The sequence below is a fragment of the Dasypus novemcinctus genome, chromosome 26 (assembly GCF_030445035.2).
Source record: "Dasypus novemcinctus isolate mDasNov1 chromosome 26, mDasNov1.1.hap2, whole genome shotgun sequence".
Taxonomy (NCBI): Eukaryota; Metazoa; Chordata; class Mammalia; order Cingulata; family Dasypodidae; genus Dasypus; species Dasypus novemcinctus.
In genome coordinates, this window is record NC_080698.1 from 12,581,275 (window position 1) to 12,607,811 (window position 26,537).

Below are 26,537 nucleotides of genomic sequence, written 5' to 3' on the forward strand. Positions count from 1 at the left end.
CAGATAGAACCAAAATACAATTTCCCCACTCACAGGCTACACGACTGTCAGCACCAGTAGCTCCTTGGGCAATCAGAATTCCAAGGCATCTCCATGCCCCAGTGACTATCTTAAAAAAAAACAGTAAAAATGGCTTTGGATGAGGCATTTAGGTGTTTTGCCTCCCAGAGTCATAAAATACCTGGCTAGGAAGTAATTCCTACGGAGGAAATCCAAATATTCCTTCTGGAGAATGAAAGAACAAAGTTGAACATCCATTGTGCCTGTCTCCCAGCCTCAGTACGACCTAAAGAATAAAAGCACTTTACACCTACCATTGCCATGAACTCCAATTTCTCAGAAAATCCAGGGCACAGTGCTCTTCACTCTGGTGGAAGCATGTTGTCACTTTTGCCCAATCCTGTGGGGAGCAGCAGTCTCTGATCTCTCCTGCCCAAAGAGTACTAGTCGCAAGTGGCATCATCTAATTAACAAGAATGGGTAAACAGTTCTCTGCACTTGTGATATAAAGTACTCAAGTTCCTTGAGTCTGTGTGTGAAGAGAGAAACACTGGCGGAGGGGGCTGCTCATTTCCCACACTTCTTTAATTTGGGGAAATTAGAGGGAGTATCTGGCTCTGTTGTGGAGATGGGTGAGAATGAAACCCTAGCATTTGTAAAATATGAGCACAAACGTTGGTGCCTTGGATGTGATGGTCAACACAAGACAGAAACCTACTTAACTGTTTGTGATAATAAGGGGAAAGAGGAATCCTAGGGCCTGTCTTGTAAAGAAAGAGAAGAAAGATACAGCTATCGTTTTTTCTTCAGGCAAACAGCGAAGTTCTCAGTGAAGATAGTACCTCACTTCTGTTTGGAAAACAGGTAGAGAAACGTTAAAGGTGGAAAACCCTCAGTCATGGATTTACGCAGAAGTTACCAAATAGACAACTTAGTCGTCGTTTCTCAGTCTGCTTGCGCTCTACCAGAGCCTCAAGGTAGTCAGCCCCTAGGTGTGCTGAGCAGATCGAGCTCCTGATTTTCAAGGAAAGGCGAAAGGGTAGGCTACAGTACAGGGAACGAGGGAGACTGCAAAGGGGGAAATCTGGTGGAGGCGCTGAGGACTTGAACGGTCTGGAAAATGACAGGTGGAAGAAGGTGGGAAGCACTGAGGAGTCCCAATTAGACTGTCAACCCTTTGAGGGGGTCCATGTCTCCCTGGGAGCCTAGCACTAGCTGGGCACATAGTAACCACTTGATTGGAGTAGCCGAGGTAAAGAAAAACAACACATCATTAGAGACTGTGGGGTTCACACCTGAATACCCAACGAAACATTCTGACGCCTTACTGCGCTGCTCTTAGAAGCCTGCAATGGCTTTGAAAGATCTTGGTAAAGAGGCTGCCTCTGATTTTCTGTAGCTATCATTATTGTGGCCAACACTGATTTCTGGGGTTTTAAAAGCAGGGACAGCAGGGCTGAAGGGGTGGTGATTCTGAACTATTAAAATAGCCATGGGCATTTCTCAGTAGGATCCCCCCCAAAAAAAACCAGAACAGATTTTTATCAGTTTTGTTTGCTAGATGTTCTTTGTAATTCAGGTTTCTGCATTAGCACTTGCCACGCAGAATGAGTTCCCCCAAACCAATAAAACTTGTTGGGGTGGTTTGACAGAAGAGAATAAAAAGCAGCCATAGATCTCTCAGGAAGTGGCCACAGCTCTCAATATTAACTCTACTGCCATTATGACTTTTTGCTTTATCCCCTAGTTTGAAGCCTTCACACAGGATGTCTGCTTTTATAATTCAATGAGGATGACTCCTCTCTTTTCTCCAAAGGGCCCATTATTTTTAGTTTTTCAGTGCACGACTCTATATGGAGATCTCTGGCTCTTATGAGCTGCCTATTTTTAAATGGTCCAAAAGTTTCAGTTTCCATTTACTAAGTTTGCACATAACAAGTAGAGAATGGGATGAATCTTCACAAGGCCACGTCAAAGGTAAAAATAAATTATCCCCATCATTGAGAGGCTCTCTTCAGGTTTTCTATCAGCCCTGCAGAATCAGTTTCTCCTTTGGTTTGCTTTTCATAAATGTCATACTTCTGCCAGGGCAGGGTATCATCATTCTGGTTTCCAAACATTCCTTTAAAAGTCTTGCCAGGGTCAGGAATGGGAGGAAATATAATGATCTTGAGCCTTTTTAGGTAGAGCAGAAGGCCAATGACTGGAAAGATGAGTCATATGGTGATGTAGAACTTGGAATTGGCCTTATTACCTATACTCATTGCCTGACTCCAGTTACTCCAGAGTTTTTGCCATCCTTATAGCATAACTTACTTGTTTTAACTCTTATTCTGGTGTGTTCAAAGTATCAGGAAGTACACCAGAAGCCATGAAGCAAATTTTATCCTCCAGGTTTTCCTCAAATTCTGAACTCTGACATTTAGTTTTGGATTCTTTGACATTGGAACTAACATGTCTCAGTTTGGTTGTTATTGACTTGCTAAGCACTTGCTAGGAAAATTCTGTGGATTCTCCGATTCTACCTACAAGCTAACCTTTTGGAAGGAAAGATGTTTAACATGTGGAGGGTCAGGTTTCCGATGGGAAGTTAAAGGCATTAATTTGAAGGATGGTTTAATTTTTTCCTACATTATCCTTGACCATTATTTGCTCTCTGTGTTCAAACCTGGAATCCTTCACTGTGGTAAGATCAAAGGAACAACCAACGTATTGACCTTCTCTATAGATATTTTCATGTTGAAGAATTTTTCCCAGACTGCTATGACAATAGTAGAGAGTGTAGTTAGTGTCGGGATTTGTGTTCTTTTCAGGGAGTCATGAGCATTGCATGTAGCTCATGTAGCTTCATGCAGGTTGTGACCAACACATTGCAGTTCAGTCATGGCAGACCCAGGCTCACCATCAGGGGGTGACATGTACTTTTCCACCAAGTGCTAGCCTTCTCACTTGCATTGCTGCTACACTGAGACCCCACAATCCTCTCGTTCGGGGGTACTTCTTTTGAATGATGAGTTTCTGGAGCAATTTTCTTATCCTCTTTGTTGCCAAAGTGACTAAAATACCACAGATTGCAATTTGGTTTGGCTGTCTCAGGAAGATTACATGCCCATTTTATTGTACGAAGATTTTCAACAGAAACGCTCAGACTGGTTATGGGTGGCTGAGCTTCCGTGGCCTCTGTGGCACTGCCGCTGGCAGGAGCAGCAGCACTACCCGCAGCCGACAGAGCCCAGCCTGCACGCGGCAGCCCCTCACAGTCTCCACCTGCTTCTCTCCCTCCCTCACTTCCCGACTCCGCCTACCCAGCATTAACTTGGATGTTAAACCATTTCTTGTATAAATCTCATTTGGTAAAGGAATAAATCCTTTTTATATATTTCTGAATTTGGTTTGAAGGTTTGGGGGTGGGGGATTGGAACATGGATCTCCTATGTGGGAAACCAGTGCTCAATCACTGAGCCACATTGACTCCCCTGAGTTCGTTCGTTCGTTCGTTCGTTCGTTCGTTCGTTCGTTCGTTCCTTCCTTCCTTCCTTCCTTCCGTCCTCCCTCCCTCCCTTCTCTTTCTTATTTATTTTTTTAACATGAGGCTCTGGAACCCAATAGGGACCTCCCATACGAGAAGTAGGTGCCCAACTACTTGAGTCACATCCCTTCCAGTTTTCTTTTATTGAGGCAACTTTGCCTATGTTTAATATTATATCTTTTTAAAATGTATGATAGAAGTCACCAGTGAAGCCATCTAGGACTGGTCTTTTCTTTTTGGGAAGATTTTAAATTATTGATTCAATTTTCTACTTGATATTAGCCTATTCAGATGTTCTATTTCTTTTTGAGTCACTGTGGTAATTTGTGTCTTTCTAGGAATTTATCCATTTCATTTAAATGGTCTAATTTGCTGGCATAGAGTTTTTCATAATATTTCATTATATTTCTTTTATTTCTGTAAGATCAATAACAATATCCTTTCTTTTATTTCTGATTTTGGTTATTTGTGTCTTCTCTCTTATTTCCTTGGTCACTGTAGCTAACAATTTGTCAATGGTTAATCTTTTCAAAGAAACAGATTTTATTTTTCATTGTTTATGTCTCTTATTTTTATGTCTTTTATTTCATTGATTTCCATGTTAATTTTGATTATTTTTGTTTCAGCTTGCTAAAGGTTGCCAGAGCAAAATACCAGAAATGGATTGGCTTTTATAATGGGAATTTATAAAGTTAAAAGTTTATAGTAGGAGCAGATATGGCTCAAGTGGTTGAGTGCCTGCTTCCCACACGGAAAGTCCTGGGTTTGGTCTTCTGTGCCTCCTAAAAACCAAAAGCAAACAACAAGCAAAAAAGGAAAAAGAAAAAACCAACCTAGGGAAGCTATGTGGCACAGTGGTTGAGAGCTGGATTCCCACATGGAAGGTCTTGGGTTCAATCTCCAGCCCTGGTACCTCAAAAAAAAAAAAAAAAAAAACTTATAGTTCTGAGACTCTGAAAATGTCCAAAGCAAGGCATCATCAGAGGTGCTATCTCATCAAAGGTCAGCTGCCAATGATCCTGGACTCCTGCCTCATGGCAAGGCACAATGGTTGGTGGTCTCTGCCAAGGTCTCTGCCTTCCCTTCCAGGCTCACTTTCTCCCTGAGTTCAGCTGTGGACGATCAGGCACATGGCAGGGTATAATGGCGGCCCTGTCAGTCTCTGGAGCTCAGCTGTGGGCCATCAGGCACATTGCTCATCTCTCCCCTCTCCTCCAGGCCTCTTCTCTTTCAGCCTCGTGGGGGCCTCTTTCCATGCCTCTGTGCTACGCTGATTCTAACCTCTCAAGGTTTTCTGTTTTTGTCACTTTTCTCTGTGTGTCTCTGCTTTTAGACTCCCATTTATGAAGGACTTCAGTAAGGGGATTACGACCCACCTTGGGCCTGGCAACCTAATCAAAGACCCTAACTGAAGTGATCTAATCAAAAACGATCTAACTAAAAGGTCCCACATAGATATGTTTACATGCACAAGAATGAGTTAGTTTAAGAATATAATTTTTCTGGGGTCCACAAAAGACTCCAATCAGCACATTTTCCTTCTCACTTCGAATTTAATTTAGCATTCATTTTAAAAATTTCTTGAGGTGGAAGCTTAGGCTATTTATTTGAGACCTTTCTTCTTATCTTATGTAAGTGTTTAGTGCTCTATCCTTTTAAACACTCTTTTAGCTATGGCCCATAAATTTTGATAGTTGTAACTTCATTTTTCTTCAATTCAAAATACTTTTAAAACAGCCCTTGTAATTTATTCTTTGAACAATGAGTTACTTAGAAGTATATGGTTTAATATTCAGATATGTAGGTTTTCTCAGTTTTTTTGTTTTTTGTTTTTGTGTTTTTGGTAAGACATGTCTAACTTAATTCCATTGTGGTCAGAGAACATATTTGTATGATTTCAATCTCTTAAAATTTATTTAGACATATTTTGTGTCCTAGTATATGGGCTATCCTGGAGAACTTTCTATGTATGCTTGAAATGAAGATGTATTCTTTAGTCATTGTGGGTATAATATCAATTAGGTTAAATTGTTGATGGAGTTAAGTCTTTTACAAACCCAATGAATTTTTGTCTAGTTGTTCTATTAATTATTGGGAGAAAAATACTAACTAGTACAACTATTATTGTTGAGTTGTTGGTTTTTCCTTTCAATTCTATCAGTTTTTGCTTCATGTGGTTTTTGCATTCACATTTATAATTGTTATATTTTCCCTATGTAATATCCTTTTATCATTATGAAATATCCTTTTTGTCTCTAGTACTATCTCTTCTCATAAAGTTTATTTTGTCTTATATAACTATCCCAGGTTTCTTATTGTTAGTTTTCACCATCCTTTTACTATTTTTGTCTTTGAGTTTAAGACATGCTTCTTCTAGACATCATATAATTGGGTCTTGCTTTTTTATCTAATCTGTCAATCTATGTTTTCAGAGTATGGTATTTAGTCTATTCACATTTAATGTAATTATTGATATGATTGGATTTATACCTGGTATTTTGCTATTTCTATTTGTCTCATAGGTTTTTTCCTTTGTTCTTCCATTACTGCCTTTTTTGTTGTTAAATAAATATTTTTCTAGTGTATCATTTTAATTCCTCTGTTGATTTTTTTACCGTCTTTTTTTGTTATTTTCTTAGTGGATGTTTAAGTGCTTATAATATGCATTTTAACTTATTACAATATAATCAGAGTGATGCTAATTTAATTCTGGAAATATATGGAAATATCTGATCCAATATGTATACTTTTCCTCTTTCCTGTTCTGCACTATTATTGTCACACATATTGCATTTATATATTTTATAAAACCAAGAGTGCATTGTTATAATTGTTGCTTTATGTAACATTGCATCTTTTAGTGAAATTAGGAGGAAAGGTGAGAAAGTATGCCCATAGAGTCTTTTATATATATCCATATATTTATCATTCCCAGCACTCTCCTTTTCTTTCTGTAGATTTGAGTTGCTATCTGATGTCACTTCCTTTTAGCCTGAAGGACTTCCTTTAGTATTACCTGTCAGTCAGGTCTGCTAACAACAAATTCTCTGTCTTTTTTTATCTAAGAATATATTTATTTTTCTTGCATTTGTGAAGGACAGTTTCAGTATATATAGAATTCTTAGTTGGAGGTCTTTTCTTTTGGCCCTTTGAATATATCATTCCACTGCTGCCTGAACTCCATTGTTATTTCTGAAGAGAAGTCAGGTATTTATCCTTTGTAGTTATCCTACTTGTGGTTCAACTGTATGCTTTTGGATGGGTAGAGTTCTAGTTTGCTTTGCTCCCAAAAGCAGATATCATAAAATGGGTTAGCTTTTAACAGTGGGTTTTTTTTTTTTTAGCTTACAAGCTGATAGTTTTGAGGCTGAGAATAACATCTAGACCAAGGTATATTAGACAGCCAAAGGCGTGCTGATGCAAAATACCAGAAATTGGTTGGTTTTTATAAAGCGTATTCATTTAGGGTAGGAGCTTATTGATACCAGGCGATAAAGCATATGTTACTTCCCTCACCAAAGTCTGTTTGGAGCAAGATGGTTGCCAATGACTGTAAGGGTTCAGGCTTCCTGGGTTCCTACATTCCTGGGACTTGCTTTTCTCTGGATTCAAAGTTCCTTTCTTCCTGGTGCTGGCTTCTCTTTCCTCTGTGAGTTTACTTCCCAGGTCTTCAGCATCAAACTCCAACATCAAACTCCAACATCAGAAACCCCCAACTCTGTTCTTTGCCATGCCTAATCATAACTCAATCACCCTAATCATAACTCAATCATGCCCAGGTACAGATCAGATTACAAGCATAACCCAATATCTGTTTTTGGAATTCATAACCATATCAAACTGCTATGCTGCACTCTCTGAATTCTGAAAAGACATTATAATATTAAAAAACAAACAAACCTTGAATCAGTAACAATGCAAGTACTAAATCATATTACATTACAATCAATTTAAAGAAATACAGTTTGTCTTGGGGCAAAGTTCTGTCTGCTATAGACGTCTGAAACTTACAGAACAATTTATCTGTTTCCAATATACAAATGGACAACCAATGGATAAACATTTTTCATTACAATAAGGAGAAACTGGGAAGAAAACATGAGTCACAGGTCCCCTACAGCTCAGTAAACCTGCAGGGCATCCTCTATTCAATTTCAGTCAGAGAGTCATTCTTAAGAGGATGGTTTCTTCTCCTTGGGGCCATATGGGGACCCACCCTTTACACAGTCTTGACCAACTGCCATTTTCTTGGTTTCACCCTCACCAAGCATTTGAGTGTCGACCAAGCTCCAGACCTCTCCCTCCAAGAGTGTTGGGGTGATTGCCACACCTTACCCAATCTTTGAGTTAGAGTCTTAATCTCCCTAGGACAGTGATGTGAAGACAACATCCCCTCTAATCTTTGGCAATCAGGCTCAACTCTCTCAGAGCAATGAGTTGACCACCTGGCCTTCCCTAATCTTTGGGGGACAGGTCCACCCCTCTGAGACCTGTGGGGTGTTGACCTTAACCACCCTAATCCTTGGGGGAATGTGCTTCACCCTCTCTGTACCCTGGGGTGGCAAAACTCTCCCAGAACATGGGGTGGGAACATCCACCCTCTTCAACTGCTGTGCTCACCCTCTCTGTACACATGAGTGGGGTTCCTCTCTTGACCCAAGGTGATGTCCTAATTCCAGATCTCAGCTTCCATGGTTTTCCTCTTAAAGCTCTTTCTCCTTCAATCTCTCCTTTCCATGTCCCTTTTATTCCAGGCTGACAATGGTTTTGTTCATAAAGCTCTCTTAAAAAGTCTGTTGGTTTAGCATGCAGGAAGCAGGGGTCCAAGCCATCAGACGGTAAGACTTTCCATAAGTCTTTCTGACATAACTGCATCTTCAATCCTGATTTACAAGGTCCAAGTTTAGTTAAGTCCTCCAATGGGGCACTTTCATCTGGGAGCTTGATCTCCAGAGGCTTGGAATTTCCAGAATCAGTTTCTGTTTTCTTTGTGCCTGACAGTTCCATCCTCAGCATATCTCTCTCATCTAGCATTTTGCTATAAGCTGCAAGCAGAAGCCAAGCCGCATTCTCTCGGTTTACTTTGGAAATTTCTTCAGCTAAGTGCCCAGGTTTGCCATTTTCAAATTCTGCCTTCCATAAAACACCAGGAGTTAATCTTGCTAAATTCTCTGCATCTTTAAAACACAGATCGCCTTTCCTCCAGATTCCAATAATAGTTTCATCATTTACTTCTAAGGCATCAAAAAAAGTCTCTAGCATCCATATTGTTATCAACAATCTCTTGAAAGTGATCTAGGCCTTTTCCATCAAGCATTTCACAATTCCTCCAAAAATACCCCTTGCCCATTTATAAAACCATTCCAGCATTTTGGTAATTGCAAAAGCACTTCCCCACTCCCAGGTACAAATGCCCTAATCATAACTCATCATGCCCAGGTACTGATCAGATTACAAACATAATCCAATATCTATTTTTGGAATTCATAACCATATCAAACTGCTACACAAGGCATCATCAGGTGATGCTTTCTCCCCGAAGACTGGCTGCTGGTGATCCTGGACTCCTCTGTCACATGGCAAGATACATAGCAGCATCTGTCTCTCCTTCTCTTCTGGGTTTTGCTGTTTTCAGCTTCCTGATTCTGTGGCTTTTCCTCTCTTAGTCCGAATTTCATTATCTTATAAAGGACTCCAGTAAAAGGATTAAGACCCACCCTGATTGAGGTGGGTCTCATCTTAAGATCCAACTCACTAAAAGATCCTCCTTACAATAGGTTCACACCCACAGGAATGAATTGACTTTAAGAACATGCTTTTTGGGGATACATAGAGCTCAAACCACCACAGGTAGGTTAATGTTTTTCTCCAAGTATGAGAAATGTTTGGCTATTATTTCTTTTTCATTCCTTTTTTCTCTCACCTCTCCTCTGTGATTTCCATTACACATTTGCTAGTATACTTGATGTTATCTCACAGGTCTCTGAGGCTGGTCTATTTTTCTTCAAATTTTTCTCTCTCTTCTTTGAATTGGATACTCTCTTTTGATCTATCTTTAAGTTTCCTGATCTATCTTCAAGTTTCTTCTGCCATCTCAAATCTGCTGTTGAGCCTCATTAGTGAATTTTTCATTTCAGTTATTGTACTATCAAAATCTAGAATTTCCATTTGGTTCTTTCTTTAAAAATATTGTCTATCTGTTTGTTGAGAGTCTCTTTGTTGAGTCATTTTTGCAATACTTTATTTCCTTAAAGATAATTTCCTTTAATTCTTTGAACATATTTATAGTAGCTACTTTGAAGTATTTTTCTGCTATAGCCAACATCTGGGGCACTCAGAGACTGTATTAGTCAGCTAAGAGGGGTGCTGATGTAAAGAACCAGAAATCTGTTGGCTTTTATAAAGGGTATTTATTTGGGGGAAAAGCTTACAGTTACAAGGCCCTTAAGAGTCCAACTCAAGGATGATTTCTTACCCAAAGTCTGTTGCCATGTGTTGAAGCAAGATGGTTGCTGATCTCTGCAAGGGTTCAGCCTTTCTCTTCCCCTTAAGGCTTCATGGACCCAGCTTCTTCTGATCTCAGCTGTAGGCTGGAGGGATCTTTTCTTTCTTGGCCTTCTCAGAGACTCAGGGCCCTGGTCTCTTCAGCTGCAAACTGTCAGGCAAATGGCTCAGGTCTCCACAGGGCCTTAGCTGTTTGAGCCTTCTCCTTTATCACATGGCAGGACCAAAATGACCAAGTCTCTCCTCTTTCATATCTTCTTCCATGTGTCTTCTTGAATGAATGTCTGTTTCTAACAGCTCACCAAGGGGGCGGGGATTCAATCCTGAGTCATGCCTTATTGATGTGGTGAAATCAAAGTTCTGATCTTGATTTAGTCAAGTAAACATAAAACCTTTGAATTTAATACAATCAAAGGGTATTATGCCCAGAGGAACAGACCAGTTTACAAACATAATCTCTCTTTTTGGAATTCATAAATAATCTCAAACTGCCACAGAGACAGACCATTTCTATTGACTTCTTTTGTTCCTGTGTATGGTCACATTTTTTTGTCTGTTTCTTTGCATGTCTTCTAATTTTTCTCTGTTAAAATTGGACATTTTCATGATTTTGAATTCTGACTTCTACCTCTGAGGGATATTTTTGTTGGTGTTTATTTTATTTAATATTTTACCTGAACTAAATCTGTAAAGCCTGCCTCTCCTGCAATGTGCTCACTGTTAAATCTGCTCAATTCCACCCCCCCCCCATTTTTATTTCTACGTCTGGCCTCTGTGTCTTCATAGCTTAGTGTTCAACTAAAAATTGGTTAGGGCTTATGCTCAAACACCTTGAGAGAGCAAGCCTTCCACTTTCTGCTGATTGATCTGTGTGGGCTAGGGAGCATATTCAAATTTCAGGTCATTCTCAAGCCCCAGCTATTAGCTTTTGCTGGACTCTCTTGCATCTCATCTCTTGTCGGTGATCACATAGGTTCTATTGAATAAGGATGTGGGGGTACTTTGGCTTGCACCAGTTTCTACTATACATCTACAGTCTCTTATCACCTTGGATATGTGGAGAGCTTATCAAGCCCCCTTTGGCTGTCTCACCTCCAAGAGCTCCTTGTTAAATCTCTGGATAGTCTACTAGTTTGTTGCTTTCTCCAAATAGGATTGCAACCTCAGGCTAGCAGATCTGTCGGTCCTTCTTTTCCCCTGCCATTGAAATCACCAATTCTCCTGACAGTGTCCCAAATCAAGTGAACCGCCTCTGGAAGAAGCAGTAAAGCTGCCAGTTTTCATGGCTTTCTCTGTCCTGATTGAGCTACTGCAATGACAGAGATATGTGTTTTGGGAGCAGCCCCAAGCAAGAATGACACTGTTCTTTCCCTAAATTTAGTAATTTTCACAAATAAGCACTTCTGAGTTTGTTGGATGCCTTTCATCCATTTCCAAAGCTCTGGAATGGTTGTTTTTGACAGTTTTGTCCAGTTTTATGGTTGCTTTATGGGGTGACGATTTGACCTCCTCACTCTGTCATGCTGAAAGTCTTAACTAGGCTTATCTTTTTCCATCTCTCTTTCATTAAAAATAATAAAAATTTTCATTATGAATATTTCAAACATATGTAAAAGTAAAGAGAACATAATTGTGAACCCCATATATTTATCATCTAAATTTAATAATTATTAACCTTTTGCCATATTTGCTTCATATATATTTGCCATATTTGCTTCATATATATTTTGCTGAAGTGTTTTAAAGTAAAATGCTATTTTACTCTTAAATAGTTCTTAAATACTTCAGTATGAATCTCTAAAAAACAAGAATATTTTCTTTTAAAATAATAGTATTCCTTGATATCATCTAATACACAGTTCACATTCAAATATCCCTGACTTTCCCAAAATGTCTTTTATGGTTGATTTGTTCAGATCAGGAGCCATACAAGGTCCATACATTGCATTTGATTGTTTTGCATTTATTTTTCTAGTTTTGAAATTTCTTTTATCCTAAAACACTTCCCCCCAACATTTTTTCATGCCCCTGATCTATTAATAAGTTTATTTTAAATATTAGAAATAATACATAAATTCATTCTTTTTCCACAGAGTTCTAACAATTCAATTAATGCTAAAGATGCTCTTGAACCTCCCTTAATTCCAGAAGTCTCCCTGGAGACTACTGCGTTTAACAGCTTCCCATGAACCTTTCCAGACCACGTTCAACACAAGCTGACAGACGCACATAGAGCAGGTGTCATTTCAAGACCACAGGCCCTTGTATGCCAAAAAAGGAGAAACTTCCCTTTTTAATTTCCCATAACCGAATTTACTCTCTAGTTCAATCCCACATTCTACCTCTTGACTAAAGTCCTGACCTAATGACTTCCCGATGAGCTCAATCGCCTCTGTTTCTTTTTCCAGGGTTCAGGATTTCTTCCCTCCCTCTGCTTCTCCTCAGGATGAATCAAGCCCTGGTGCCTAACGCCGTGTCCTGGCGGAGGGGGACCGCGCCTGGCTATTGACTGGCCGTGCTGCTGACGACGCAGGTTCTGGCTGCAGATACGTGCACCTTCAAATGTGGAGCAGAGTCCCACGAAAGCCCTTCAAACCCAGCTGTCTTCCTCTGTCAGGAGAATAGGAAACGTTTAGCTGCTTCTCGCGTCACTCTGGGGTTAAGGGGGTCTTGGGGTTGGTTCCCAGGCCCCCTGCTGAGGTCGCCGTGTTGCCATTTCTACGGTTGCTGCTGAACGTGGGAAGGTGCTGGGATCCACACTGATGCCCTTTGCACTAAGATTCTCCAAGTTACCTGGGGAAGTTGGCACCACTTCCCAGTTATTTTTTTTTCCAGGATGGGGCTGGACACGGGCCACTCTCTCAGGCACACACGCCAAGCTAAGCTTGCTAGCTTCCCATCTGATTTGGTGTCCAGCAATATTTATTTAGGCCCTGGTTCCTTGAGAGCTGAGCTTTCTGAAACTCAGCATTCTATTCCTTTTTCCCCTCAGAAAGCATAGCTTTTGACCGCCAAGAGCCTTAGCTATCCAGACTTGTCTCTGTCATGAGCTTTAAGAGCCTATTTTGGAAGACAGAAGCCAATATTTAATTTTTTAAATTCTTTGGCTCTTTGTGGATAAAATGTGTACAGAGAATTTAACAAGAGGTACAATTTTTGAGCACTTGCTCTGTGCCAGATGCTGTTCCAGGTCCTTTAAGTTAATTAACTCATGTAATCTTCATAATGACCATAAGGTGGATCAATTACATCTACCTTTTACATACGGGGAAACCAAAGTACATAGAAGTTAAGGGATCTGCCTGCTCAAGTGGTGGAACTTGGATTTTGAACTCAGACAATTCATCTCTAGAGCCTGCATTCCTTTCATTTCTTGTAAACACTTGCCTGGATTTGATGTCAATGCCATGCCAGCCTCACAAAGATAGCTGGGTAGCTTTCTGTTCTTTCTCTACTCTGGAACAGTTTCTATTACTTGGAATAATCTGCTGTCTTACATTGTGCAGAACTTTTCTGGTGGCAAAGACTACCCACTACCACCCCTCCAGACCCATTTTATCCTCGAAATGTGTGTGTGTATTTTACCATATGTCTGTGTATGTTTATGTGTGTGTAAAGTATGTACAATATTTATTCATATCCACATACATACATGCATTTTAGCCTGTGTATGTAGAGGTAGATTGCCCAGCCTGCTTTGCAGCTAGTTGTATAGGTGTGTTACAAGGACGTGACCTCAGACTCGTGTAAAAGATGGCCTGGAAGAGCAGCCTTCTTGAGGGGCACACCATGATCCCACACTTGTATCAAGCACCTCTTTGACAATGGAAGCTGGCCACACACCTGAGATTTATTAAGGGTGTTGCTTTCCCACTCATGCCTATTGTTTTAGATAGAATCAAATCACCATTGAAGTGGCACAGGCAGTGTGCCAAGGCCAATAACAGAAAGACCAGTTTTCAAGAGAAAAAAATCTAATCTATGTAGAAGATATTTTTACCTATGGTTATTTGCTTGTGGAACTGACCAAAACAAATAGACTGGAAGCCCGCAACATTTTAGAGGATTGCATTGTTAAAATTCTGGCCTTCAAATCCCAAAGAGAGCCCTGGACTCCCCAACCTGCACCAGCAGGAAGGGGCAAAATCATGCAGCCTCTTTAACATCATGCTATTCATTCTTAGTCCTCACTTTTTTATTCTTCTTCAAAAGTTCCATTGCACTGAGGCTTTCTTATAGCCAGGACCACAAGTCCCCTGGCAGAGGCAGTTTGGTACAATGGTTAGCGCCCAGGCCCCTGGAGACAGTTGCCTGCACTCAAGTCCACCTCTGGTGCTGCTTCTCTGAGCTCTGTGCTCTCCAGCTGCCTCCTTCCTGCTTCCTCTGGCACCCCTCAGCTTGTCTTCCCTTTTCCAGAACTGTGCTTCCCTCTTCTCCGCTGATGGCCCTTCTCCCACTCTCTTCACAATTGTGAGCTTTTTTGGTGAAGTTAATTGCTTTACCTTCATTTTACTTGGGTCTCAGAAGAGAGGAGATGAAATGTGTCTTTAAAGAGTCAAATCTTCACTCCTGATTATCTTTTTATATTGTTCTAATTTCACCCTCCAGCTTCCTTTTCTTTCAGGTGCGTCCCTTGTAAAGAACATATGGGGGGAAGCGGATGTGGCTCAGGCCATCGGGCACTTGCCTCCCATGTCCTGAGTTCAATTCCCAGTGCCTCCTGGAGAAGATGAGCAAACAATGAGCAGACAGATGAGAGAACCATCTGGGGGAAAGGGAGATAAATAAAGAATAAAAAATAAAAATAAGTGAATCTTAACAACAACAAAAAAGAACATATGATTAGATTTGTTTTAACCCAATGGGAGATTCTGTCAATAAATGAATTTTACCCATTCCCATTTAGTAAGAATTAGTCCCCCTTTGGGTTTCCTATCTATCATGTTTTCTTGGTATTTTTCCAATTCCATGCATGTCTTGGGTTTTTAGAGTTTTCCTCTTCATGATTTTCCACTAATGTTTTAGTAGTTGTGACAGAAGCTGCTGGTTGCCTCCCAATATCTACTCTCTCTTCAGCGTTGTAAACAGAACCCTGCTATAGAGGACATTGATCTGTTCAATAATGTTTTCTTACTCCTCTCCTTTCAGGCATGTGAGAAGATTGCACTTCTCGTCTTCAAGTTAGATACAGCTACGTGGCTAGTTTATTCAATACAAAGGGAGCAGAGGGGAAGTGTGGCACTTCCAGGTGAAGGCTGTAATTACTCTCCAGCCTCGCCATCCCGTGCGACAACCAGCCCCGTCACAGGAACTCATAGCCACATGGGGTGGTATGAGAGCCCAGCAGCCTGAAGGCTGAGCAGACACAGCGAGGGAGGCTGCCATGGTGTGCTGCGAGAAACACACTTCCGTTAAGCCAATGGCTGGGGAAGTTATTTGGACTGCAGCAGCAGAGACCAGCCTATTCAGATATACCTGCCTTCAGTCAGGGTGGTTACATGCGCCTTGCAGCCAGGAGAGCCAGGTAACAGTTCTAGCCAATGAGATGTAAGTGGAGGTGGCTGGGTGAGCGAGCCTTCTGGGAAGGGCCTTTAAGGGAAATGAACTCAGCTAGCACGAAAGAGTGCTCTCTTTCCCTTTCTTTTCTACTTGCCTGAAATGTAGGGATGATGGCTGGAGCATGGGAGTCATCTTGAGAGCATGAGGACCAGGCTCCCATCCCAGCATGCAGTGTGGACAGAGGGAAGAAGATGGTGGGACCTTGTTCACGTGGTGAAGCTGTCATATCCTGGACTTCCCACTGCTGGATTTCACTGATGGGAGAAGAAAACAAACTTCTATTTTAAGTCACTGTTTTTTAGGTTTCTGTTCCGAACAGCCCATTACAATTCCTAGTTGTTAGGTTTATTCTTCAGTATTTACACTGAAAGTATTTTTTTTTTCATATTTTCACTATGGAAACTTTCAAATATCTCCCAAAGTAGAGAAAGTAGCCATCATCCAACTTCAACCATGACCATCTCATGGCCAATAGTGTTTCACTGACACCCCCTACTTTCTCCACCCCTTTTGGATTATTTTGAAGCAACATCCAAGACATTTCATACTAAAACATTTAACACATATTTGAATTTATATTTCCCTATTAACATATAGAGCAAATTACTATCTGTATTTCCTTCAAAATCAGTCAAGAATATAATCACATTGATTTCCTTATTCCATTCCCCTCAACAACTTCCCAAGCTGACATTGTTGGGGATTTTATGTCCAGTTTGACGTTAAACGTATTTTCTTACAACAACTCTTAATTTGGATTTGACAAAACATAACAAATACTTTCTGTTCAGACCACCTCTTCTGGTGCCCCATGACATTCTTCTGGGCTCATTTATTATTTTAGCAGTGTGCATTGAAAATATTTGTATTAGTTTTCTATTCCTCCTGTAACAAATCCCCACAAATGTAGTGGCTGAAAACATCAATTTATCTTGTAGTTTTGGAGGTCAGAATTCTGAAATGGGTCTTTAGGTGTTTACCGACACCTAAAATCAAGAGGTTCGCAAGGCTGCATTCCTTTCTGGACACTCTAGGGGAGAATGCATTCCTGCCCCTTCCAGCTTCTCGAGGCCGCCCACATTCCTTGGCTCGTGGCCCTCTGCCTCCACCTTGAGAGCCAGCAACACTGGGTGAGTCTTTCTTGCACCGCTCTCTCTGGTTCTCTCTCTTCTGCCTCCCTATTCCACTTATAAAGACCTTATGATTACACTGGGACCACTAGGATAATTCAGGATCTACCCCCCATCTCAAGGGCAGCTGATTAGCAACCTGATTCCATCTGCAAACTTAATTTCCCTTTGCCTTGGAAAATAAAATATTCACAGATCCCGGGATTATCATGTGGCCGTCTTCGGGGAATGGTTATTCTGCCTGCCTCAATCTTTCCAAGGGCTTGGTGGATAGTAAATTTGCTTGTCTTTGGTGTATGGTGGTGTCTTTATTTGGCCTTTACATTAAACTAATATTCATCGTGAGTAGAATTCTAGATTCCAAATTCTGTTCCCTGAGAACCTTGCAGGTGTTGATCCCATTTCTGGTCAACCAGGGCTGCTGCTGAGAAAGCTGTTGCCAATTGAATTCTTATTCTTCTTGGGTGATCAGTTTCTTCCTCTTGGAATCTTGACGTATTCTCCAAGCCCTGATATGTTTCTGGATATTTGTGTGTGTATGTGTGTATTTGTTTTAAGATTTATTTTATTTATTTATTTCTCCTCCCCCTCTCATTGTTTGCACTTGCTGTCTGCTCTCTGTGTCTGTCTGTTGTGTGCTCTATGTCTGCTTGTCCTTTCTATCAGAGGCACTGGGAACAGAACCTGGGACCTCCCATGTGGGAGTGAGTTGCCCAGTCACTTGAGCCACCTCTACTTCCTGCTTGTTGCATCTCTCATTGTTTTTTCTATGCCTCCTTATTGCATCATCTTGCTGTGTCACCTTGTTGTGTCAACTCATCATGCCAGTCCATCATGTCAGCTGGCTGTCTTGTCTTCCTGTAGTAGGTAGGCACCCAACTGCTTAAGCCACATCCTCTTTCCATGGATATTTGCTTTTTTTAAAAAAAGATTTATTTATTTCTCTCCTCTCCCCTCCCAGTTGTCTGCTCTCTGTGTCCATTCTCTGTGTGTTCTTCTGTGATGGCTTTTATCTTTATCAGCAGCACCAGGAATCTATGTTTCTTTTTGTTGTGTCATCTTGTTGTGTCAGCTCTCCATGTGTGCGGTGCCATTCTTGGGCAGGCTGGACTTTCTTTTGTGCTGGGCAGCTCTCGTTATGGGGTGCACTCCTTGAACGTGGGGCTCCCCTACACGGGGTACACCCCTGTGCGGCATGGCACTCCTTGTGCGCATCAGCACTGTGCATGGACCAGCTCCACACGGGTCAAGGAGGCCCAGGGTTTGAACTGCGGACCTCCCATGTGGTAGACGGACACCCTAACCACTGGGCCAAGTCCGATTCCCGGATATTTGCTTTTAATTCATCTTTGCTGCAGTAGTTTCCATATTCTGGAATATTTTCCATTATTGCTCTGACAACTTCATCCTCTCCAGTCTCTGAAATTTTTTTTCAGTAACAACTCTTAGGAAGATGTTGGGACTTCTGGATCTACACTCCCTGCCCCATATTTCAGCATTTTATTTTTTAACAATGAAGATTAGTCTTTCAAATTTTCCATTGCTTCATTCTTTTGTGCTCCATTTTAGAAGAATTCTTCAGCTCAAGCTTCCTGCTCACTCATCTGTGGTTCGGTTGTGTCCATTCTGCTATTCATCCCATGTGTTTACTTTCAATTTCAATAATCATATTTTCCCCTTTAAGATCCTTATTTGGATCTTTTAACTGATAGCTTGTTCTTCTTTTATGGCAAAGACATATTCTCCCATTCCTGAAGATATTAATTTACTCCTTTAAATCGTTCCCTTGGTCACCATGGTCCTGCCTGTGGAGCTTAGGGAGGCTTTTCCATGCTGTTGTTTTCCTACAGAGCTTGATGACTCTTGGTCAGGTGCTCATCTCTGTTCTGGGATTTATCTTTAGCCTGTTGTCGAGGGCCATGTCCTTGGCTCTGATTGCAGGGGTGGACGAGGCTGCCAGGGGTGCAGTGTCCATTGCTGGCTTCCTGTGCCGGGTGTCACCCAGCTTCAGCCCCGCTCGGCTCCCCAGCTTCTGACTGCTCTAGCCTTGGGTAAACACTGTCCAGCTGCGTGACTCAGCCAGCGATCAGGGGGCAGCTCACTCCTTGCTCTTCCTCCAGGGGCTCCCCAACCAGCCCCCTCCAGTAGCCCACAGGTCCTGCTGCTCCCTGGACCTGCTGCCCCAAGCTTGGGTGATTACTTGGCCACTCTGCTTTTTCCAGGAGACTTTTCTTTAAACAGGGTTTTATCATTCTTCTCTTCCCATCTACCTTCTGTTACAGGATCCCACATAATTTCTGGTTCGTTGAAAGCACCTTTTGTTTTCCAGTGTGATTTCAGGTTCTATTTTTTTCATCAACAAATATTTCTTGAGCCTCTCCTGTGTTCCAGGCACTGTATTAGGCACTTGGAAAACATCAGTGAACAAAACAAAGCTCCTTGTCCTCATGAAGCAAATGTTCTTGTGGGGGCAATGGATATTAAAATCAACATAATAAATGGTATAGTATGGTAGAAAGTAAAATTTTTTGTAGAAAAAAGGAAAAGCAGAGGAGGAAGAGGGAGGTTGGGAGGAGGGTGCAGGGGGCGATAGTAAAGAAGTGGTTCGGAGCTGACGTCATTGAGAAGACGGCATTTGAGCAAACTTGAAGCACCTGTGGAGGCGTAGCCCAGGGAGGGTACAGCCGTGCCAAGGCTCTGAAGCCGGCGTGCACCTGGCATCTCGAGCGTCATCAAGGAGGCCACTGTGAAAACGCTGCTTTTCTTATTTCCGTGAACTTGGTTATTTCTGTGAATTTGTAGTGGGAGGGTTTGGCCTGCACCTGTGTTCAATACAGCACTGTGAGTGATTCGCATGGATGTTCTCCCAAGTGCTTTTGTGTTTCATCTTCCTAAGGTTCAGGATGAAAAAGAAGTGGGATTTAGTTGGTGCCGGGGACTGTTCCTCTAAAAACCGAGGTCATATCCTGTATCAGTGTAAAGCAGACCATGCCAAAGTGCAGTAGAAGGAAATGAAACTTCTTTTATCTTCTCAAGAGCCCCAGTGCTGCCTGGACAGCAGAGAAATATTCTTGAGTTGCCTGTTCCGTGTTACACGTCACATCTGCAGTAGAGCAGCTCCCGCGGGTCAACTCTGTCTCGTAGATAAATACCCAGCCTTTCACAGTCTTTCCTCTACCACTGCATTCCCCCAAGTTCTTGGGGTGCTTGCACATGGTCCTGGCTACAGGGAGGGGGCACCTGGTCTTTTCTGGCTGAGTGCCAATCCACTCGTCCCAGGGCTTAGACTCCTGTGGTGTGACCTGGCCTGCCTTGTCCCCGAGCCTCCTGGGTCGGATCTTGCAGCAGGTCGTTCCTGCTCTGGTGGGTGTCATTTTGTCAGAGCTGAACCCACTCATGCCCCCCGCAACAGACCTAGACCCACCTGCTGTGATGCCTGGTCCCTGCTTCGGCCTCGGTAGTGAGGGCCCCACGGTCCGACTTCTTGTCTCCATCCCCGGCCTCTTTGGGACCAACAGGTGTCCTTCTGACACTTCTGCCCTCCCCCCATCCTGGGGATCCAGGGACTCTTGGCTAATTCCCAGCCCCAGAAGGGAGTGTTTCGGGCTCAGTGGGGCAGCCCCCAGATCCACCCACCGGGACACCTGCCTTGGCTTTTGCTACATCTCACCTCTGAGCCATGCAGTCTCCCCAGGTTATGCTCTCAGGTGATGCAAGGGGAGGAGCTGGAGGGCAGGGAGCAGGCATTTGGCTGAGTAGCACCCAAGCCCCCTCACATTCCTCTCTCAGACTGGGCTCCTCCCCAGGGCCATGGACGGGCTTTTGCCTCTTTCTGCATAGCTGGAACTTTCTATACATACGCCTCCTCGCCTCTCACCCTTGTCATTCTCTGTACTCTAAGGCCTACCATTAGGCTGATAACACCTTCGAGTTTGCCCAGTGTACTGGTCAGCCAAAGGGGTGCTGATGTAAAATACCAGAAATTGGTTGGTCTTTATAAAGGGTATTTATTTGGGGTAGGAGCTTACAGATACCAGGCCATAAAGCATAAGTTACTTCCCTCACCAAAGTCTGTTGTCGTGTGTTGGCGCAAGATGGCTGCCAACGTCTACAAGAGCTCAGCCTTCCTCTTCTTCTTAAGGTTCCATGGTCCCAACTTCTTCCAATATCTGTTGTAGGCTGGGATAAGTCTGTCTCTCTCCTGGGGCTCATCTCTCTCCAGGCTCAGCTTCTCTGTTCTCCCCACAAGGTCAGCTGTAGACTATCAGGCAGATGACTCGTCTCTCTTCTTGGGGCCTCTGCCATGTCTAATGGAGTCTTCTCTCTTGCCTCACATATCTGCTTCTGTGTGTTTAATTCCTGGGGCTCCAAAATCAAAACTCTAACTTTCTCCTCTTCTATGTTGTTTTCTCTGTGAGTCCCGCCCACGAAGGGAGTGGGGACCCAGTATCTTACTGATGTGGCCCAATCAAAGCCTTAATCATTATTTAATCAAGTAAAAGTGAAACCTCTGAGTCCAAATGTCTATTTTTGGAATTCATAGGCAATACCAAACTGCTATACCCGATATAATCCTGGTTTGTGCTTGTTGTTCCCAACACGCTAATTAGTAGCATGCCTTTCACTCTCAAATGTGTGGACACTAAATCATATGATCACCTACTTTAGAGTCAACTCCTAGGCTAAGTTTTTTGTTCTTGACACTTGATATGAAAGCCCAGCTTTGGAAATGCCCAGAAAACAATTTTTCCTTTCCTCCCACTCCAGCTCTTCTTCAGGATGAGTGCTTGCTTCCAGATGACTAACTAGCAATAGAGGTGAACAAATTCAATTTTTAGAAACAAAGCTGAGCAAAGACTTCTCTATGTCTGGCAGCATCCGCCCTTGATTCCCCTGGTTGAGTGGGGGTGGGGTGGCGGTCAGGCTCACTGTCCTCCTGGAACGTAACGTGTACGTGTGTGGTCAGTGGGATGTCGGTTAGTCTGCTCAACCTGCCTGGTGGCAGTGGCCATCTCCTTTTGGAGTTGGTATGTGGGACAGAGAGAGACCAAAGGCAAGAAGCCATGGGGTCAAAGCTGAGGTTGGTGATATATGAGATGGGGGGCTTGCAAGTGTGGGTGGGCACTCTGGGAGCAGGGAGACCAGATGTGCTTTGGGGAGTGTTAATTTGCCGAAGGGCTGCCAATGCAAAGTACCAGAAATGGGTTGGCTTTTATAGTGGGAGATTAATTTGGGGTAAAGCCTTATAATTCCAAGGCTGTGAAATGCCCAAATCAAAGCATCGTCAGAGATGCTTTCTCACCAAAGTCAGCTGTGATGTGGTGAAGCAAGATGGTCACCCATTTCTGCCTTCCCCTCCAGAATCTCTCAGCTCCCAGAGCTCAGCTGAGGACAACCAGACATAGGGCTTGTCTCTTTTCGGCCTCCTCATCAGTCTCAGCTGCTCCGCTTTCTTCCCAAGTTCCACTGCAAGCTATAAGGCTACGGTTCCTCGGGCCTCTGCTCTTTGAGCCTCTTGAGGGGCTTCTCTCCTTACAGCTCAGGTCTGGGCGAAACTGGAGTCCTTCCTCTCACATGGCAGGATCAAATATGGTGGCTCCCTTTTTCTGTGTCTGTGTGTCCATTTTTTAATCCCAGCAAGAGGCTCACACCCACTGGCTAAGTCCAATCAAAAGCCCTAAAGTGATCTTGTCAAATAATCTAATCAAAGTCTCCTCAACTGAATTTAATGCAATCAAAGGCTATCACACCCTCAGGAATAGTTTAAAAACACAATATTTCTCTTTTTTGGGATTCATAAAATATTTTCAAACTGCTACAGGGATCCTTTTCCAGGGGTAGAAGGGAGCTTCAGGGGATGCCCTCACCTCCTGAACTGCCTTCCTGGGGCCCAGTGGGCTAGGCTAGTCTGAGGGTCAATACATTTTTTTATTGACAAGGCCTGGCACACATCTCTTGGGGACACCATGTCACCTGGAGAGGAGCAGGAAGGGGGATACCAGGTCCCCCAGAGGACCCCCAGACCCACTCCTGCCCCAGAGCTACACGCACCTCTTCCCATGCCCACTTCTAGTGTTGCAGCTGAGGAGGAAGAGTCCCTTAAGCAGCTTGAGTTTCAATTCTGGGTGGACAGAAGGCAGGGTCTGCGAGAGCTGCAGAGGTCTTCCTTCAAAGTCCCACCTGCAGCCTCACCTCTGCTGAGGAGGGAAGGTGGCTCCTCTGAGCTGGGCCAAACTGGTCATAGACCTCATGGCTAGGGAGGAGCCTCTCTCCTCACTCCTATCCTCTGCCTCCTTCACTTGCTATGCTTTGGGCTCTCTGGTGCCCTCCACCTCCAGGTCCAGATCCTCAGCCTTCTCCAGACCCCTGGCTGTAGGAGGGACACCCCCAAGTGGCACTTAAGGCCTTGGATGAAGCTTAGCTTCCTTGAGTGCCATTCCTCCCACCTGTGTGGCCTTAGTAACAGGTGCCATCTTCCTGGGATCCTGTCTACCTGGAACAAGAGGCCCAGGTACCAGAAGAGGCTGGTCTTCCTGCTTCCAAAGATTTTTGAACCAAAATGCCTCTCCCCCTGGATCCCCATTTTGCTTTGCATTCTTAGCTCATTAGACAGCAGAAGGTAATGAGTGTTCAGCTTGGAATTCTACAAGTAATCCTTTTTTTTTCTAAGATTTATTTTTTATTTATTTCTCTCACCCCTGCCCCCCTCCCCCCAGTTGTCTGCTTTCTGTGTCCATTCACTGTGTGTTCTTCTTGTCAGCGGCACGGGGAATCTGTGTCTCTTTTTGTTATGTCATCTTGCTGCATCAGCTCTCCGTGTGTGTGGTACCACTCCTGGGCAGGTTGCACTTTTATCATGCAGGGCGTGCTCTTGGCAAGTGGGGCTCCCCTATGCGGGGGACACCCCTGTGTTGCACGGCACTCCTCGTGTGCATCAGCACTGCGTGTGGGCCAGCTTCACCACACGGGTCTGGAGGCCCTGGGTTTGAACCCTGGACCTCCCATGTGGTAGGTGGATGCTCTATCCATTGAGCCAAATCCACTTCCCTGCAAGCCATCTTCAGATGGGACCACATGGATAAGCAATGGGGGAGGGTATAACCTGGGCTGGGAAGATCATAACTCAGCAGTACCCAGACTTCAGCTGCACAGCGAAATCCTGGTACCCTGGCCTCACCCCAGCCCAGTTAAATCAGAATCTCAGGGTGGGACCAGACACAAGTAATTTTGAAAGTTGCCCAGGGGACTCCAAGGTCCTATACAGATTGAGAACCAGAGACCGACAGTCACAGCCCAGGTTTTAAAGACCTCTCCCTGCAGGGTTGTGCCTATAGGGCTCTTCCTGCAGAATTCCAATCGTGCAGCATGCAGACCCAGCCAGTCTAAGAGGAGGGGGTTCACCTGCTGCTCAGAGGAGGGGGAGGAGGTGCCGGATCTGAAGTGTTTGAAGGGGTACTTTGGGGGAGGGGTCCAGGCATTAAGGCCAGGTAGCTGAAAGCTGACGGCATCCTGCAACCTGCATCTACTGACTTTAGCCCTGGACCCTCACATCTGCCACATCTGTTACTGGTTCACCCGACTCCGTCCCCAAACACACACACACACACACACGCACACACGCACACATGCCTGGGGGTGGGGAGAGCCTCATCCAGTATGAGGCCCACGACAGAACCCTGACCCCTGCGCTCCATCCCACTTGTCCCCCACTTCTGTGCAGGGTCTACCATCAGCAGCCCCTGGGAGGGGCACAGACCTCAGGCCTCTGCGATGGAGGGTCAGAGACAAGCATCTGAGGGGCCCAGGCCTTGGGCATGGAGGACAAAGCAGAGGCTGTGATAGACCCATATGAGATGGCCAAGCCATAGAAAGCAGAGACCTATCAGCACCCACCTGAGGCAGGCCCAGGAGTGGGTGGGGCAGGTTGAGGGCAGGGACGCACAGCCGATCCTGAAGATGCAGTAGATTTAGAGGCTGCAGCCCCAAACCAGTGTCCTCCAATGGCGGAGGGACCGCCCCCCCCATCCTTTGCCCAGCTCCCCAGCCCCACTGTACTCTCTCTCCTCTCCCCCACCCCAGTGCCTGCTGCTCCCAGGAAGTGGCCAGCAGAGAAGGGGGAGGCGGCAGGCACAGCTGCTGCCCCTTGGCACCTGCCGTGCTCTTGCTCAGCTGACATGCCCCACCCGCCTGGCTCCCTGCCAAGCACCACGGCTGGCCCTGAGGGCGCTGCCAAGTGCAGGCCTGTGGGATCCTGGCCTTCCCGCTGGCCCTGGCTGTGGCCAGACTCTGGTGTCCTGCTCTGAACGCTGAATGGAGAGGCCCAGCAGGGGCTGCAGCTCTGACCAGTACTTCCAGAAGGGGCTGGCCTGGGCGCTGAGGTCCCTTTTGGACGTGAGACTGGTCACATCGGTCAGCAGGAGCTGGGAGGGGTTTAGGGTGAGCATCCTGGGGACAGGGGCTCTAGTCTTCCTGGGGAGGAGGCGGGAAGGCGAGGGGCTGAACCCACCCCCCATGGGTCTAAGCTGCAGCGGGCAGGGGTGTGATGGGTAAGTGTCTTTATTAGGAGAGAGATCCAGTCCCTCTTGGCTGTGCCCGCGCCCTAGGTCATGAGGATTTCAATGTCGAGCTCCAGCCGGCTGGCTCGGACCTCATAGCGGCCCCGGATCAGGCCTCGGGTCTGGCTGGCATGCCAGCGCCAGTGCGACTGGATGACGCAGGCGGCCTGGCGCGCCAGGAGGAAGCGCCTGCGGGCCTGCCACATCCGAACGTGGGCCTGCACCTTCACCACCGCCCACTCCTGGCAGGTGTAGAGTTTCAGCGCCAGGCGCCGCCTTTGCTCCAGCATCTTGGCCTGCATCGCCCTCCACCAGCTCTGGATGACCCAGGCGCGGAGGGCCGCGTGCAGCAGCGTCTGGCGCACTAGGGTGCCGCGCCACCAGGCCTGGATCTTGACGGCTGCCTTCCCTAACTGAGCCGGGGAGGAGAGAACAGGGAGACGCTCAGGGGGGGCCCCTCATTCCCACCCCTACTCTCCCGCCAGGGAGGACGGGGGGCCTGGCCCAGGGGTTCCTGGGCTATCACTTCCAGGTCCCACCGTCTCTTCCCCACCACCACCCCTCACCTTGGCCTGCTGCCTGCTATCCGTTAGCAGGATTCCTGGGCTCGGGGTCCCATTCCCGTCCTGTGTGGCCATGGTCCTGGTCTTTGGAGTGCACTCGGCTGTCACTCAGGCCACCCTGGGCTCTTAGCCCCACCCTCAACTGTTAGTCACACCTCTCATCATTAGACCCCGCCCACCTGCCCGCAAGCCACCGCCTCCCAGGAGCCCTAATGCCGGCTTGCTCCCTCTCTTGGCCAGCCCCTGTGCGCTGACCAGTCCCTGTGTTGATGGCCGTCAGCGGGCGGCCGACCGTTACCTCCTGCCTTGACTTTGTTTCTCCCACCCACCAGGCACCTTGTTCTTGCTCTCCAGCTGCATGGTCGGGTCACTCCGTGCTGCCCTCCTGCTGGTGGGGAAGGGCGTGGTGCTCTCCTTTTCCTTAAGGAAGGGCTTTTCCCTGAAGGATACCCGTCGCAGGTGTGGATTTCCTGAGGCTTGGAGGCCTTGGGAGGAACCCGAGCAGGTGTTTGTGGGGTCATACATTTTGGTGTAAAATTTGCCAAAGCAGGCTAGTTTAACTGCGGCTGGAGGGGAGCTTTGTCTCTTTTCTGACTTCCCCCCAGCGCCCGTTTCCTGATGGGTGGTGTGGACTGGCTGATATCTTTTTTTTTTTAATTTACATTTTTTGGTATTTGGTTAAGGAGAAGCTGAGTTG

At 45.0% G+C, this 26,537-nt stretch overlaps 1 protein-coding gene and 1 pseudogene across 1 annotated transcript; both read right to left on the reverse strand.

Moving 5' to 3' along the window:
* Positions 1–1,997: 1,997 nt before the first annotated feature.
* On the reverse strand, positions 1,998–25,166 carry LOC101445182 (interleukin-13 receptor subunit alpha-1 pseudogene; annotated as a pseudogene).
* Positions 25,167–25,267: 101 nt separating this feature from the next.
* Positions 25,268–25,946, reverse strand: IQCF6 (IQ motif containing F6). Its single transcript, XM_004461557.2, has 2 exons — positions 25,844–25,946; positions 25,268–25,690 (listed from the first exon to the last, which is right to left on the reverse strand). Exons 1-2 carry the CDS (start codon positions 25,913–25,915, stop codon positions 25,322–25,324), a joined length of 441 nt encoding a protein of 146 aa, XP_004461614.1. The 5' UTR covers positions 25,916–25,946; the 3' UTR covers positions 25,268–25,321.
* Positions 25,947–26,537: the final 591 nt, after the last annotated feature.

Coding starts and splice junctions, on each gene's coding strand:
- IQCF6 (XM_004461557.2), bottom strand. CDS start 25,915: ATGGCCACACAGGACGGGAATGGGACCCCGAGCCCAGGAATCCTGCTA. Junction 25,691..25,843: donor ATAGCAGGCAGCAGGCCAAG/GTGAGGGGTGGT, acceptor TCCCCGGCTCAG/TTAGGGAAGGCAGCCGTCAA.